The sequence below is a fragment of the Panicum virgatum genome, chromosome 6N, assembly GCF_016808335.1.
Source record: "Panicum virgatum strain AP13 chromosome 6N, P.virgatum_v5, whole genome shotgun sequence".
NCBI lineage: Eukaryota > Viridiplantae > Streptophyta > Magnoliopsida > Poales > Poaceae > Panicum > Panicum virgatum.
The window spans coordinates 36,163,500-36,180,035 of NC_053150.1; the positions used below are offsets into that span (position 1 = coordinate 36,163,500).

Here is a 16,536-nt window from a genome sequence, read left to right on the forward strand (position 1 = left end):
TTTACTATGATCGGAGATATCTTGCATCCATGTGAAAAAAAAGGAAGCTGCGACAAAGTTTTGCAGCTAGCTAAACCTGAATCGCACATACACCTTGTTTCCATGGGAAAGGAACTTTATTTATATACGTTTCATAGACTGATCCGAAGAACATATGTAGATCCCAGCTTATCATGAATTTCAGCCAAGAGATTCAAAGGTGCAACCAAAATTTCAAGAAAATACAAATAATAAACATATAAAAAATGGGAATAATTTCAACCATACCACCACTTAATGTGCACTTTTTTTCTATACCATCAGTATGTGTGTCACGACACCTTGATGGTATAGATGAAAAGTTATGGTAATGCACGGATGCAAATTCTTGAAAAAAAATATAGGAAAGGGCTCTATTTGCCCCCAAAAAATAGCCCAATTAGATAGAAACATATAAGATGGGAAAGAAAAAACATTTCAAAATTTGTAAAGAATACCGCCCATACAATTTCGGTACTTCGATCCCATTTCTCCGAACTGAACTGTGTCCTCGCGTTCGTGCGTGCGTGCCTGATGCATCAATTCTGGCGGTGCGTGATGAATCATGTCCGGCATCACCACGGATCAGCTCATGCACTCACCGGCACCGGCGTCGGCGCGGCCGGCGACTTGCAGCGGCGGGCCGCCGGCGACGCCGTAGACGGCCGCGAGCGCCCTGAGGAGCTCGAGCCTGGTCCGGAGCCGCGCGATGTAGTCGGCGGTGCGGGCGAGCAGGGCCCCCGCGGGCGCCTCCTCCGCGCCGGGCACCAGCCGCCGCAGCTCCCGCACCTTCCGCCGCAGCGCCGCGCCGGCCGCGCGCGACGACGGCCGCCGCCACTCGCGCTGCCCCGCGGGCGCCTCCGCCGCCTGATCTCCTCCATCACGCGCGCTCCGCCGCCGCGCCAGCTAGTTGCTAGCTAGCTAGCGGTAGCCAAGCGCTCCTTGTTCACGTACGTGGCCCGGCCGGAATAAATAGAGCCATCACGCACGCACCCACCAGGCCGAACCGGCGAGGCCGCCATCGCAACTCGGCGTGGCGCGGCGGGGGCGGCATGTGAGGGGAGGGCGCTTTCGCCGCGGACGTGGAGGGAAAAGGCGGCCGGGGAAAGGCGCCCGCCACCGAGGACAAAAGCGCGGGCGCGGGCGGGGCGGGCCATGGAAGGAGGGACGGACGGCGAGCGGTGGTTCGGCGGTGTGGGGTCGTGGCGGCGGGCCCCGGGCGTGGACGCCACGCCTCGTCCTGTTGCCGTCGCCCCGCACGTGCCCGACAGCTGGTCGCTTCCAGAGTGATCGCTGCGCTCGCCAGGGCGGGTCGCGACCAAGGTTTTAAATCTCCCGCTATAGCTTCCGCTATAGCCCGCTATAGCTATTTGAGGCATGGTACCGCTATTTGAACTCATGTGTAATTTAACCGCTATAGCCCGCTATAACTTCATTTAGCCCGCTATTAGATATTTTTTGAGTCCAGCCGCTAAACTCCTTAGCCCGCTATTTAAAACCATGGTCGCGACGTCGCGCGGCGGCACAGGCCGTGAGGATAGGGAGGGACGCGGTCGCCGGCTCGCCGGTGCGTGCCGCGACCGGCAGATTATCGAGGCTTGGAGCGTAGCGCCGTGGCCAATGGATAACAGCTGCCACGCCCACTAGCAGCCAGGATCTTCTGTGGTCGTGTAAGGGCCTGTTTGTTTCCGTGAACTCAAAACGCGCTGCCGCGTTAAGCAGTAGCGGCTCCGAGGCCGCGTTGGCGATTTTCCGTCGCCCAGTTCAAAGCCCCGCGATTTGTGTTGGCGGCGACTCCCGAACGCGCGTCCGTCGCGATGCGTTTGGCGGGTGTTTTCTGCTTTTACTGCTGAAATGCGACGCCAACGTGGTCCCAAACAGGGCCTAAGGGCATGTACAATAATTGGCTTATTGCCAAGCAAATGCTGAGAGCTTCCATCCGCACGCCGGCGTCTCACGGTCCAGCTGGTTGTGGTAGGCCCCACTGTCATTTAATGGGCTGCACGGCTCAGCAGCGAGGGGCAGCGAATGGGGAGACGAGGAAGCGGTTATGGCAGCCCCATGAGTACATATTCGATTCCCTTTCATCGGCGGTTCGCGAGCCGTCCGCTAAGGGAATATCTTTCCCTCCCTCTCTCCTCCACCTCAGCTTCTGGGCTGACGAGGCAAATGAATCGCCCACCATAATACTTGCTCTGATGTGGAGGAGAGAAAAGAGGAGAAATTGGCTCTCATGCAAGCACCAAGCTGGATACGGAAGCGTATGCATGTGGTGGACCATACATTAAATAAATGTGAGGAGAGCTTGGCCCAACACTTGATTGCAGGGATTGAACACGCATGTTTTTTTTTCAGGGAAAGGAAAGAAGGAAAGTTACACATGACAGCAGGGCCGCAAGCAGCTTCGAAGATTACTTGTAGGCCTACCGACCCATATTTGAAAAAATATGTCTAGGGTAAAGAGAGGAGACCCGACCGACCCATCGAGGACTATACAATATTTGATGGTACAACACATTTATAGAAAAATCTCCTTCTATATCAATGAAATAGGCACAATCTCATGCCCGTTCATTCAAAAAAAACATTTATAGAAAAATGTGTATCACCGCATAGCTAAACATCAAATTAGTAAATTCATCTAACTATAGCTTGATATCATATTTGTTTGGTAGATTATTAAATATTGTTTTTTTTTATAAAAATCGATCATATTTAAAATATTAATTTAGAATGAAACTAAAATGTCGTACATTTTGGAACATAGGGAATAATATTGAACAAGGATGAAAATATTAGGAGTAAACTGCGGAGTGGGGAAAGCAGCGTGACTGTTGGGCCCGGCGTGGGCCCGCTGTTTTTTTTTTTGAGGGGAAGGGGAAGGGTGGGTTCGCCGCGCGGGCTCGCCGCCGCCTTCGACCGCCCGCGCAGCGTCGCCGTCGACGCCGCCGACAACGTCTACGTCGCGGACCGCGCCCGCGTCGCCGGCCACCTCCACGGCGTCGTCCGCAAGGTCGCGCCCGACGGTGAGTGGCCGGGTCCGCCCGCCCCCCTCCGCGCTTCGTTCGGTTCTTCCGGTAGGGTTTAGGGTTCGGTGGATGTGATCCGGGAAGTGTTTACTAGTTGGTGTCCGGGTCCTTTTGTGACTGATGCGGTGCATTTATGTTACGTTTGCAATGGTATACCGTATACGCCTCTCGCTTTCGAGGTGATGCTGCCTGCTTGGGATTTCTTGTGCATTTATTATGCTAAGCAATTGGATTCTATATGAAAGGGATATAGTGGTAGGTTATACTATACTTCCTCCTTTCTCATAATTTCTTGCTACAAATTTCTATTGGTAGGTCACACTACTACGATTGCCGGAGGACTGTCATCAGGGTCTGGTCGCAGGGATGGACCGGCACAGAATGCTACCTTCTCAACAGAATTTGAGCTCGTTTATGTCCCCAAAATATGTGCATTGTTAGTTGCTGACAGAGGGAACCGATTGGTTAGACAAATCAATCTGAAGCCAGAAGACTGTGCACATGACACACATTCAGGTAAATGCTAAATGGACCTTCAACATGTTTTAACATTTACCCTTACATAGGCACTGCTGCACCGTAAACCCTTATATTTTAGTACCGTTGATTACTTTTGCAATTGCCACTAGTTATATCAGCAAAATCTATCTGTTGTAGTGCTACTGTCTTTCAATTACAAATAAGCGTGTGGTTATCTGTGCACAAAGGTTTCTAAAATGTAGTGGCTGTGGCTGTGGCTGTTGCCATACCTTGTTTTGCTAGCAGTGTCTCATCCTCTTATACATTCATGCTTTCTTCAGTATTTTTCTCTACAATGCCACCATGAATCGAGGCTTGGAGCTTTGTCTAGCTTACCTGTGCCATACCTCAGCTTTAATCTGTACTCCGCCACTGCTAAAATGTGCTTATTCTTCCAGTGTATATAAGCATCTTTCTTGATTATTTGTGCTCTGTCTCAGCCCTCAAGTGGACATGCATCAGTATCAGGGTTTTTCATCCATCATTTGTATTTATAATTTGTTGGAAATGCTTCCACATTTAACTTAAAATAACAGATTGAATGTTTTGCGTGATTCAAATTTAATAATGTGGTTCGTCCTCAACACCCCTTGTTTCTGATTTCAAAACTTATTTTCCCCTGCACTCTGTTAGCAATGCCCTGACACTGTTTTAGTTTCAACAGCGATATGATATTCTGTGATCCCTGATCTGCTTTTGTTGGTGAAGATTATAAATATATACCACTAACCACTCCACTAAATGGCCTCTGTAGTTACTGCTCCAGTGATCTTGCTAATGATTTCTTCTTAAAGCTGTGCCAATATCACGATATTGATGTTCATCTTGTGATTTTGTAGGCTTGGGTACTACATCGGTGTCAGTCATTGCCATATTCTGTGCACTACTCGGTTCAGTAATTGGGTTTTTAGTTCGTCACTTTTACCCCATCAATGTGAGTATGTTTCTGCTTCCATTCTTACTTCAGCCTTGATAATACATGCAGAAATTAATACAGTTCAATCTGAAACATGTAGGCAGGAAATCTCCATCAACCACTTTTTCAGCAGGATGCAGAAGCAATACCGGAGAACCCAGAGGAAGGCAACTCTGATCAGCTTCTGCGACATCAAAAGCGCAGTTGCTAGCTCCATGGCCTACACCCTCCTGCTTAAACTGGTCAAAGTTAGTCGTGGCTATCTTGCCATGGCGTTCCCTAGTGTTAGGTTACAGCAAGAAGTTCCCCGTAAGCTTTATCGTCCTGAGCTACGCCGTACTAGCACTTCCCCTAACATTGGTCTTTGCAACAAAGCTCCTCTGGCTCCTCCTGAGCAACAGGGGGATCTGATAAGCTTTGCTGGAGATGATGATAAGGAGGATAGTAGTAATGCCAATAGTCAGGGGGCTAAGAAGCCATCCTTTGACTACGACTTGATGGGGCTTGTCTACACCCCACAGGTCAGCACTAATAAGATAGATCACATGATCGAGGCCAACCTGTCAGGCTTTTCAGGTCATGAGGAACGTTGTAGCTTAACTGTTAGTAGTAGTTACAGTATAAGCAGGAGGAGGGTGCATGGAGATAAATAAGGTTCTCTGAGCCTAAGATTGCCCGTCTTTGAGCATTCAGGAGGAAGACGATTACCTGTGTAACCGTGTTCTGCCTGCTGCTCCTGCGTTGACTAGATAAATTTATACTGCTCCAGCACCAGTGTTTGCCTTGTAAATAAGTAAAACAAGTGCGTACCAAGTGTTAGTAACTTCGTATATAAAGTGGTTGTGGCATGTAATGTGTCCTGGGTATTGTAGGTACGTGTGATGAACTGATATGCCTTCAACTGTTATTCTGGTGTAACAGCATCCAGTAATGTGTGCAGTTGTTTTTCATGATCCGGTAGCTGGCCGGTCAGAAAGAGTGTTGAAGCAACCATGAATGTTGAACGATGTGATCTCGTCTACGAACCAGATTTCTTGCAGCCACCTAAGTACCTAGTAACATCAATTGGTGCCACTTTTCGACGAGGAATACATGACCTGACATTCTTGGCGAGTTAGTAATGGGTTCGGTTTTTGTAGACTTTGTAGGGTTGTGAAAAAGACACCGCTCTACAAAGAGTCCATTTGGTTGCCTGTATTAGGCCTAACCATATAAATGACTGCGATAACATAGGGTCCATTTGGTTGCCTGTATTAGGCCTAACCAGGCTCCAGCAGTGCAGCCTCGCTCTGTTTGGTTGCCTGTATAGGACACTTAGCCAGGCTCTGGCAACGCAGGAAAGGCCCCTTAGCCTGGCTTATCTAGTACGCTCGATTACTCACAGTGCAGCTGCAATTTCTGAGCGACGGCAAGGTGGGTCACCGGAGAAGAAAACTGAATTTTTCTTCGATTACTCACGGGTACGATGGGGATTTGAGTCGAGAATGGATGGGTGAGCTAGAGCAAGATTTGGCACACCCGATTCGGGGCTTAGCTCTGCCGGGGAGGCTGCGAGTTGGTCTGGCGTGACTGGCAAGGGGGTAGGGGTGGCAATGGAGCTCGTTCATCTCTTTCCTTCTTCATTTGGACTGGGCGAGCGAGGAGAGGATGAGGTTGCTTGAGAGAGAAGGGGCAGCGGCGGTGCGGGTCCGGGCGGAGGCGGCGGCAAGCAGCTAATTGTGGAGCTCGATTTGGCCCCCGCGCCCCTGCAATGTCGATGTGCCAGAGCAGGAAGAAGGAGAGAAGAAGGAAGATTGAGAGGAGAAACGAGAGATGGTAATCTCACCACATCTCTGATGCAAGGTCTCTGTACCAAATTTGTACAATCAACCAAACAAACGCTAGACTATGCAGACTATCTTTATTCATCCAACCAAACACTGAGGGCTTGCATTAGTTAAGCCTGGTGAAGTCAGGCCTGGCTTATTTTTCTAGTCAGGCTAAGACAGACCAACCAACCAAACGGACCCATAAAGGACTGTCTTGGAAGGTTAGCTTCATACTTAGGAGGGGTTGGAGGGAAAAATCTTGCGGACATGAGCTTGCAACTTGCTTAAACGATCAAAGCATCCTGGTATGTGGAGATTGATAGCCTATACGCCTGTTGGGCAGTTGTAATCGTATTTCCGAGTAATAAATAGAGCTCCTTTTATTCGAGAAAACTAGAAAAGGAAGGTCGTGGATAGAAATAACAGATCTTAGGGCTAGGGTGCTACTTCCTAAATGGTGAGCAAGCACAAGAGTCAGGGATCTACCTGAACCTTCAAACTGCCGACATACACAGCATCAGTCTCGTTCGAAAAACCATGTTTGAGTTGCACGAGTAGTGCATCATCATCCAATGAGAAGGACAACTGTCCAGCTTCATCTCTTGTACAGTTCAGTGGAAGAAAGTTGGCAACAATTATTTTCCTTTCAGTAGAAGATGCCGAACCAACTGAATCACCATCACTTCTCGTATCCCAATCAGGATCATATATAAAGCCAGGAGAAGTTACAACACGAGGAAGAGACTTAAAAGGTTGCCGAAAGTCAAATCCATCTCCAGAGGTCATGTCTAACAGATTTATAGAAAAATCTTCTTCTATATCAATGAAATAGGCACAATCTCGTACCCGTTCGTTCAAAAAAAACATTTATAGAAAAATGTGTATCACCACATAGCTAAACATCAAATTAGTAAATTCATCTAACTATAGCTTGATAGCATATTTGTTTGGTAGATTATTAAATATTGTATTTTTATAAAAATTGATCATATTTAAAATATTAATTTAGAATGAAACTAAAATGTCGTACATTTTGGAACATAGGGAATAATATTGAACAAGGATGAAAATATTAGGAGTAAACCTTTTTGCATGTTGGCCTGTTGAACCTAGGAAAAGATGACGAGTCCTTTCCTCCTTTGATGCTAGGGGAAATATCTCCTTCACTAGCAGTCGAGGTCATTTATATTACTTTCTTGAAGAACCCAAGATTTGAATCAACATATTTGAAAATTAGACTTGTCGGTGACTGCATCTCTGTAGGTATGTTCTGTGATAAGTATATTTTCATGGTACTTTTAAACTTTCGACAGTTAAAATTGTGTACCTGGCCGCCCTTGTTGAAGATGGCAAACGTGCATAAAAATTAGTGCATGTACAACACGGGAAAAGATTGCTTTATCATCCTCTACAAGAAATGTACCACAAGTCCACAAGTGGCCGAGCATATCGCATAAATTTCACACTGATCATTGATACGGTGTCTCCCATTCGCTAGGGCAGATATTATTAACTGAATCATTTTAGACAACGCAGAAAAAGGACTCCGGAAAAGAACAAGTTGGGCAAGCCACACCATGCCAGGTCTAGGCGTATCCATGTAACCTCACATGCACATGGATTGGGACATGAACCAAAAGCTCCTACTACCCATTCTGTCAAATTCCTCTAAGAATTTGCTGGGTTCACCCCACCTCTCTCATCGTGATGAATGGACAGTCAACCAAGCTCATGCTAGCTAATATAATGTTGTTTGTATGGAGGAACAGGTTAACACTGTTTTTAGAATACATGAATGAATCAAAGTATTTTCACCAAAATTATCCGTGTGATTTTTTAAGTCTAGGACATTTTGAGTGATTACGATACGTTCTTATACTTTGCATGAAAATAATAAAATAGAATAGAATAGGTAAACATGTCGATATGAAATGTAACGATCAGGACCATTCAGCTGCCATTGGTCCAGAAAATCATAAAAGGCAGTAATTGAATAAATACCGGCTGCAATAATACTGGCTAGCTACACGTCTAGAGGTGCAAATTGGTGACCCTTAGGTGCACCTTGAACCCTCTTTAGTTCAAAATTTTGTATTACTCCCTCCTTCCACGTTTATAAGGCATACTAGAACATGGCACGGTCTTCCAAATAACACTTTGACCATTCATTTCTCAAATGTTATATCATTTATGGTTATAAACTTATAATCATGGTAAAGCATATTTGATGATGAATCTAACCATATAAAGTTAACATTATAAAAATAAAAAATTAATTGTCAAATTATTGGTCAAAGATAGAAAAGTTTGAATCTTGATATGCGTGTACGCCTTATAAACAGGGAAGGAGGGAGTAATTTTCCAAAATTAGATCTAATTTTGAAAAATTAATACAAAATTTTAAACTAAAGAGGATTGGAGGTGCACCTAAGGATCACTAATTGACGCCTCTATACACGTCGATTGTTAGCGTCCGATTCTTCAGTGAAGCTGCTATAGTATAATTCTCCGTCTGTTCTCCCTCGGTTCAAAATTAGAAGTAGTTTTAGTTTTTTTTCCTAAGTCAAACATTTTTATCAAGTTTTTGGGAAAAAAGGCATAGAATATATGTTGATAGTGTTTTTATTTGGTGTTTAGATGTTAATGTATTTTCTATAAATAAACTTGATCAAAATTGTATAAGTTTGACTTAATGCGAATCTAAAACGCCGTATAATATGAAACGGACTATCACACTATCTATAGACGACCAAGTACCAAATTATCGAACCAGACACCCTGTATTCCCGTGCAACGCAAAAGGCATCACGTACCACGAAAGTAAAGGCACCACGAGCCAAAACCCAGCACACGAGGTGGGGCTAACCTACCTAGCTAACACTGCAAAAATAAGCTAGGGATCGAGGAGAGGCCAGGCACGGCGTGGCGCCATGGGTGGCCTCTTGCTAATTGCTTGCTGCTGCCGTGCCATTCTTAGCTGTGGTGCACGACGAGAGGAGGCTGGTGTCACAACAGCTTATGGGCCTGAGGCCGTTATCTATTGTACCAGGCCTGCGAGCCAATTTGGGCCTATGTGCCATGTAATGCTGGCCCCAAGGCCAACCTATTAAGCACCTAGATGAACACGTGAAGGGGATATCGAGAAGAAAACAGTAAACCTAAACTCTTCTTCCTCCTTCCTCTCTGGGACGGTGCCGCCGTTCTCGCTGCCGCGCGTGACGCCGGCGATCTATCCCTCAGTTATCGTCACATTTGGTACCAGAGCCTACTCTCCACCGCGGCGACTCGATCCATCTTGTCCTGCCGGAGCAGTTGACCCTGGAGATATCCACCACCACCACCACCACCACACAGCCAGCCAATTCCCCTTCGCCGCCGCCACCACCCAAACCTTGACTCCGCGGCAAGAAACCACCCACCCTCACAGCACAGATGGCCACCGCCGAGGAGAAGCTAGATCTACTCCTATTGGAAGTTAAGGCGCTCCAAGCCGGCCAGCTGAAGCTCGTCAACACCGTGGACGCCATCAACACATGGAGCGTCGACGCCGACAAAATTGCTGCCCAATTAAGCGATTCTGTCAAGGATCTCACATCGCGCATGGAGGCGTTGGAGGCAGCCACAGCCCCGCCTCAGGCCCCGTCGCGCGAGGAAGGGGGGCGGGCCAACGGCCACCGCGTCGCACATGTTCACCAGGGTGCCGATGGGAAGTCCTACCTTCTCCATCACACCCTGGTCAAGGGTGAGTCCTCCAACCTTCATCAGCATACTGTTGTGTTGGATCCACCTGAGTCCAGTTATAAGCATCCTAGTTCCCATTACAACCATCACAAAGAGTATAAACTGCCTAGGCTAGATTTTCCTAGATTTAAGGGTGATAATCCTAAGATCTGGAAGGAGAATTGTGAGAAGTACTTTTCTATGTACTCAGTACCTGTCCACTTATGGGTGCCCTTTGCCACCTTGAATTTTTCTGATAATGCTGCTCTTTGGCTTCAAACCTATGAAACCCAGTATGGTGTTAGTAGTTGGCCTGATTTATGTGTAGCAGTCGACCAGAAGTATGGGAGAGATTTATACCAAAATTACATGAGAGATCTGTTAGCCATTCGACAAACTAGTTCTGTCCTGGAATATGCTGAGCGATTTGAGCAGGCTAAACATAGAGTCCTAGTTCATAACTCTAGCATTGATGATGTGTTTTTTGTACAAAAATTTTTGGATGGATTGAGATATAACATTGGTAATGCAATCACATTACATAAACCAAGAACAGTTGATGCCGCCTTGTCATTGGCCCTCATGCAGGAGGAATTATTGGAAGCCTCTACAAAGAGGTATCATCCCAAGTCATCACGAGATATGGTGAAATTCAGTTCAAGACCTTCAACTGCAGGCTCTGCGGGTGTTCTGGGATCAGCACCATCAGAAATTGTCACAACAACCCCATCTGTCACACCAACCAAACCAAAGTGGGATGACAAATTGGCTACTCTACGTTCTCAGCGCCGAGCTCAAGGGCTGTGCATGAAGTGCGGAGGCAAATGGGGCCGCAATCATAAGTGCCCAGATCAGATTCCTCTGCACATAATGGAGGAAGTCTTAGCTGCAATGAACATAGAAGAAATGGGTACTGATGAATTGGAACCAGCAGACAGCTCTAGTGATGAGGAGATCTTGTCCTTATCTTGGTCTGCACAAGAAGGAATTCAAGGGAATAAAACAATCAGACTGCAAGGATTGATCAAGAATCAAGAAGTGTTAATGCTGGTGGACTCAGGAAGTTCCAGCACATTCATCAGTGCAAATGCAGTGCACAAGCTGCAATTCAAGCAAGATGACACAATTGAGGTACAAGTTACTGTGGCTGATGGCACACAAATTCCAAGCAACAAGCTGGTCAGAGATATTACATGGTGGACTCAGGGCCACACATTCTCCACCACTGCAAGGGTGCTTGAATTGAAAGGTTATGACATGGTGCTTGGCATGGATTGGTTGGAACAATACAGTCCAATGTGGATTCATTGGAAGATAAAGAAGATGAGGTTTAATCATCTGGGCAAGAGGATTACACTCACTGGTGTAAAGGACTGTGTCTCTAAATGCACCAAACTTAATATCAAGAAATTGAAAGGACTGCTAAGAAAAGGAGGTGTTGCTCAGCTAGTACAGTTGTCTTCCATTCAGACCAGCCAACCTACATCTCAGGAAATTCCACCTGAAATTGAAGGTCTATTGCAAGAACATGGGGATTTATTCAAAGAACCAACAACTCTGCCACCAAGCAGAGCCCAGGATCATCAAATCACCCTACTTCCTGGTGTGCAGCCAGTCAATGTGAAACCCTACAAATACTCACCCACACAAAAGGATGAGATTGAGAGACAGGTCAAGGAGATGTTACTCAATGGAGTGATACAACCAAGTACCAGCCCATATGCTTCACCTGTACTCCTGGTCAAAAAGAAAGATGGGTCATGGAGATTCTGCATAGATTACAGAAATCTTAATTCCATCACAGTGAAGAACAAATATCCCTTGCCCATAGTGGATGAGCTCTTGGATGAACTAAAAGGAGCTAAATGGTTTACTAAATTGGATATGAGGTCAGGCTACCATCAGGTCAGGATGTTGTCTACAGATGAGCATAAGACTGCATTTAAAACACACCATGGCCACTGGGAATTCAAAGTTATGCCATTTGGGTTGACTAATGCCCCAGCCACCTTCCAGCAAATAATGAACACAATTTTTGCACCAATGTTGAGAAAATTTGTGCTAGTGTTTGTAGATGACATCTTGGTCTACAGCACCAGCTTAAAGGAACATATTCAACACCTGCAGCAAGTATTCCACATACTGCATGAGCACCAGTTTTTGCTGAAACATTCTAAGTGTTCCTTTGCCAAACAGTCTTTGGAATATCTGGGTCACATAATTAGTGCTGAAGGAGTTTCAACTGATCCAACCAAAATTCAAGCTGTTCAAGATTGGCCAGTGCCCACTGACCTGAAACAATTGAGAGGCTTCCTTGGATTATCTGGGTATTACAGGAAGTTCATCAAGAACTATGGTATCATCAGCAGACCATTGACAGATTTGCTTAAGAAGAACACTGTATTCTTGTGGACTCCCACACATCAAAAGTCATTTGATACTCTGAAGACTGCTCTGACATCAGCCCCAGTGTTGGCCCTACCAGACTTTTCCAAACCCTTTACAATTGAGACTGATGCTTCAGCAACAGGGATGGGAGTGGTGCTCATGCAAAATAGCCACCCAGTGGCATACCTCAGCAAGGCATTGGGAGTCAAAACACAGGCACTGTCTACTTATGAGAAGGAGTGCTTAGCCCTCATAATGGCTGTCACAAAGTGGAAGCAGTATTTGCAGCACCAAGAATTCACTATCATAACTGACCAGCGCAGTTTGATTCATTTGGGAGAACAGAAAATACATCAAAGCATGCAACAAAAAGCCTTCATCAAATTATTAGGCCTCCAATACAAGCTGGTGTACAAAAGGGCCTCGACAATAAGGCAGCGGATGCATTATCAAGACAACCAACTTCTGAAAACCTCTTTGCCACTTCTGTTAGTACTCCTAAATGGTTGGAAATCATTGTAGAAGGTTATCAGCAAGACCCACAAGCTCAGCAACTTCTCACTGAGTTGAGTGTGGTGACTCCTAATGACAATGGCTATGCATTAGTGGATGGTATCATTAAGCACAAGGGCAGGATTTGGCTGGGCAATCACAAAGAAGCACATCAAGCTGTGCTATTGGCATTGCATGCAAGTGGTCTAGGTGGACACAATGGCATTACAGCAACCTATCACAAGGTGAAAGCTCTGTTTTCTTGGCCCAACATGAAAAATGACATACAAGAGTACATCTCCAAATGCCAGGTATGCAGTCAAGCCAAAACTGAGCACTGTCGCCTTCCTGGTCTCCTGAATCCCCTACCTGTACCGTCTCAGGCTTGGCATACTATCAGCTTAGATTTCATAGAAGGTTTACCCAAATCAAAAACCTATGACACCATCTTAGTGATAGTTGATAAATTCTCCAAATATGGGCACTTCATACCCTTGTCACACCCATACACTGCTCTATCTGTGGCACAATTGTTTCTCAACCACATTTACAAACTGCACGGGTTACCTACCATGATCATATCTGATAGAGATAGAATATTCACTAGCACACTATGGAAGGAACTGTTTCGCCTTACAGACACAACTCTAAACATGAGCTCCTCCTATCACCCTCAAACCGATGGGCAAACTGAGCGATTGAACCAGTGCTTAGAAACTTATTTGAGGTGCCTAGTCCAATCTTGTCCTACAAAATGGTCTCAGTGGGTCTCCTTAGCTGAATATTGGTATAATACTACTTACCATTCAGCTTTGGGTAAAACACCATTTGAGGTGCTATATGGATATCCACCACGGCATTTTGGCATTGTTCCTACAGATGCTTCTACCATAACCGATCTCCAAGAGTGGCTCAATGAAAGATCAGCTATGACACAAGCCATCCAACAACACCTGTTGCGTGCTCAACAACGCATGAAATTGCAAGCTGACAAGCACAGAATGGAAAGGGAATTCAATGTTGGTGATTGGGTTTATCTCAAACTTCAACCATATATACAGCAGTCTGTTCATCGCCGTTCCAATTACAAGCTCAATTTCATATACTTCGGCCCATACCTCATCCTTCAGCGTGTGGGTAAAGTCGCTTATAAGCTCCAGTTACCAGCCACCTCCCAGATACATTATGTTGTGCATGTGTCTCAGTTAAAGAAGGCATTGGCACCTGGAACTACTGTCTCCACGGATGATCAGTTACACCATCTTGCCATGGATATCACTACATCAGAACCTCAGGTACTTGACACCTGCCTTAAAAAGATTGGTGCTTCTGTTGTTCCTCACGCTCTTGTGCAGTGGAAGGATTGGCCTACACATTGGGCTCGCTGGGAAAATATATCTCACCTCAAGGAGTGGTTGCCATCGTCTGCCACTTGATCATTTGCGGCAACTCGAGGACAAGTTGCAACTTAAGAAGGGGGGAATGTCACAATAGCTTATGGGCCTGAGGCCGTTATCTATTGTACGAGGCCTGTGAGCTAATTTGGGCCTATGTGCCATGTAATGCTGGGCCCAAGGCCAACCTATTAAGCACCTAGATGAACACGTGAAGGGGATATCGAGAAGATAACAGTAAACCTAAACTCTTCTTCCTCCTTCCTCTCTGGGACGGCGCCGCCGTTCTCGCTGCCGCGCGTGACGCCGGCGATCTATCCCTCCGTTATCGTCACAGCTGGGGGACCATGCATTTTCCTTTTCCCGGCGGCGAGATCGACGCCGACGGACGACGTGTCCGCGCGGCACGGGTTGGGAGCGCACACGTACGTACACGCAGAGGCCGCGGCCGTTGGAGTTGGAAACGGGACGGGACGGGACACATGCGAGCACATGCCCCGTCGGCAGGCCGTAGTGGCTCGAGCTTCAGGAGCGAGCTTACCCTTCACTCTCCCTGTTCCAATCATGCATGTGTCAACTGTGCCTCGAGCTAGCGCCCATGCATGTATGTGTCAGTGTCTGGCTCGACTGGCTCCCGGGATTGCAAAGCCTTCAGCCCTTCACAGTGACATTCCAAGTTCCAACGACGTTGCTAGCTTAGCTAGCTAACTGTGACCATTTTGTGTAGGCGTAAGCTAATGCAATCTAATTCGTCGTTCTGGGGGTGATTTTGCATTACTAGATGTGCCATTATCATGTACAATGTTCTGTTTCTTATTTCAAAAGAAAAACAATGTTCTGTTTTGTGTTACTTCGTATGACATGCATATGTATGATACTCCTATTTTCAAATATGTGGTGTTGAAGACAACCAAGCTAATTAGTTTCAAATAGGGAAGATTGTAGAATGGTAAAATTATATTCCTAACTGAACGACTAGTAAACACTTCTCCTTTGCCACCGTGATACTATTCGTCAATCCTGGTATTTAACCCCTTCTCTTCTTCAAGGCTGATAGTGCAATAGCTAATTTATCTATATAGCTATTGCACTATCAGACTTAAAGAAGAGAAGGGGTTAAATACCAGCATTGACGAATAGTACTTCCCCCATTCAATTACTAATAGGCACTGACATGGTTAAGTAGTCTTGGTAATTGATGCTAAAGATGAGAGGAGATATTCCTCCGCTCCCATCTTAAGCCACGTTTGAACATAGGGAGAGCAAAAAAAAAAAAAATCACCATCTACTCAGATGCTTGATGCCTGCGGGTGGAAGAGGAGGCCAGATAAGGTGGCAAGCAATTGATTGATACGGTCTCATTGCTTCTGGAGTCCAAAGTAGCATGAAAATCAAGAAGTATACTCTGCTCTAATATGCGGATGGAGAAGCAATAGTAGACTTCACTTTTAATTCCTTCAAGTCATTTGCGTACTCTTTTCTCTATTTTTTTTTTCAGATTATGTGCTGAGAATTTTATAAAAATATAACTGCATGAAGAGGCTGGAGACATTTCCTTTTCCTAAAAAAAACTCTATATTTGCATGGTTGCAGTGTCCTCATTAATTCGATCTACCATATCTTGTTCACAAACTCACATGAATTGCGCTACCTTAATAGGGCCTCCAGCCCAGTTTAGCTATCTCATGGGCCATGCATATTCTAATCTCGGCGGCTCGGCCCCGTGCACAAGTAGGCGTCTTTTTCTTTTTTATATTTAAAAAAAATAAAAATTTCAAAAATATATGCCCGTTTTGAAAAATTTCGAAAATGGCCCCCGGTCGCCCGCCCTAGGGGCGACAGGGGTCCTGTCGCCCAAGCAACGAGCGACAGGACCTTAATGTAATTTTTTTTGAATTTGCAAAGAGTTCCCTGGCCGGGGGTGTGTGGAGGGAGGGGGTCCTGTCGCCCCCCAACGAGCGACAAGGGCCTGTCGCCCCCCCAGGCGACAGGGGTCTCCCACCCTATATAAGCCCTGACCTCTATGCCTCCATTCCCTTCTCATTTGAGCCCAAAAATTGCACCAAAAATTCAGAAAAAAGAGAGGGGTGAGGAGAAGAAAAGCGGCGAAGCTTTGCCGAATTACGCACTTGTGATCTACCGGTAACTTCCGTATGAATCCATTGATATTGTATAATAATTTAATTTAATTAGCGGATTAGCTGAATTAGATTTGGTGCTTTAGAACACTCGTTTAGTATTACAATTTCAGT

General features: G+C 45.8%; 2 protein-coding genes and 1 pseudogene across 2 annotated transcripts; 2 read left to right on the forward strand and 1 right to left on the reverse strand.

Annotated features, from left to right (window-relative positions):
* Nucleotides 1-246: 246 nt before the first annotated feature.
* LOC120679668 lies at nucleotides 247-1,088 on the reverse strand (annotated as a pseudogene).
* A 1,827-nt stretch (nucleotides 1,089-2,915) lies between these two features.
* On the forward strand, nucleotides 2,916-5,460 carry LOC120679086. Its single transcript, XM_039960591.1, has 4 exons — nucleotides 2,916-3,056; nucleotides 3,363-3,563; nucleotides 4,406-4,500; nucleotides 4,587-5,460. The coding sequence occupies exon 4, from the start codon at nucleotides 4,617-4,619 to the stop codon at nucleotides 5,133-5,135; it is 519 nt and encodes a 172-aa protein (XP_039816525.1). The 5' UTR covers nucleotides 2,916-3,056; nucleotides 3,363-3,563; nucleotides 4,406-4,500; nucleotides 4,587-4,616; the 3' UTR covers nucleotides 5,136-5,460.
* Nucleotides 5,461-9,722: 4,262 nt separating this feature from the next.
* LOC120678112 lies at nucleotides 9,723-14,326 on the forward strand. Its single transcript, XM_039959272.1, has 4 exons — nucleotides 9,723-11,915; nucleotides 12,207-12,410; nucleotides 14,096-14,185; nucleotides 14,246-14,326. The coding sequence occupies exons 1-4, from the start codon at nucleotides 9,723-9,725 to the stop codon at nucleotides 14,324-14,326; spliced, it is 2,568 nt and encodes an 855-aa protein (XP_039815206.1).
* Nucleotides 14,327-16,536: the final 2,210 nt, after the last annotated feature.

What these genes read in the sequence shown, in the direction of transcription:
- LOC120679086 (XM_039960591.1), top strand. Translation starts at nt 4,617, where the DNA reads ATGCAGAAGCAATACCGGAGAACCCAGAGGAAGGCAACTCTGATCAGC.
- LOC120678112 (XM_039959272.1), top strand. Translation starts at nt 9,723, where the DNA reads ATGGCCACCGCCGAGGAGAAGCTAGATCTACTCCTATTGGAAGTTAAG. An exon ending in TGAGGTCAGGCTACCATCAG is followed by an intron (nt 11,916 to 12,206) that starts GTCAGGATGTTG and finishes TTTGCCAAACAG; the next exon opens with TCTTTGGAATATCTGGGTCA. An exon ending in ATTTGCTTAAGAAGAACACT is followed by an intron (nt 12,411 to 14,095) that starts GTATTCTTGTGG and finishes CATGTGTCTCAG; the next exon opens with TTAAAGAAGGCATTGGCACC.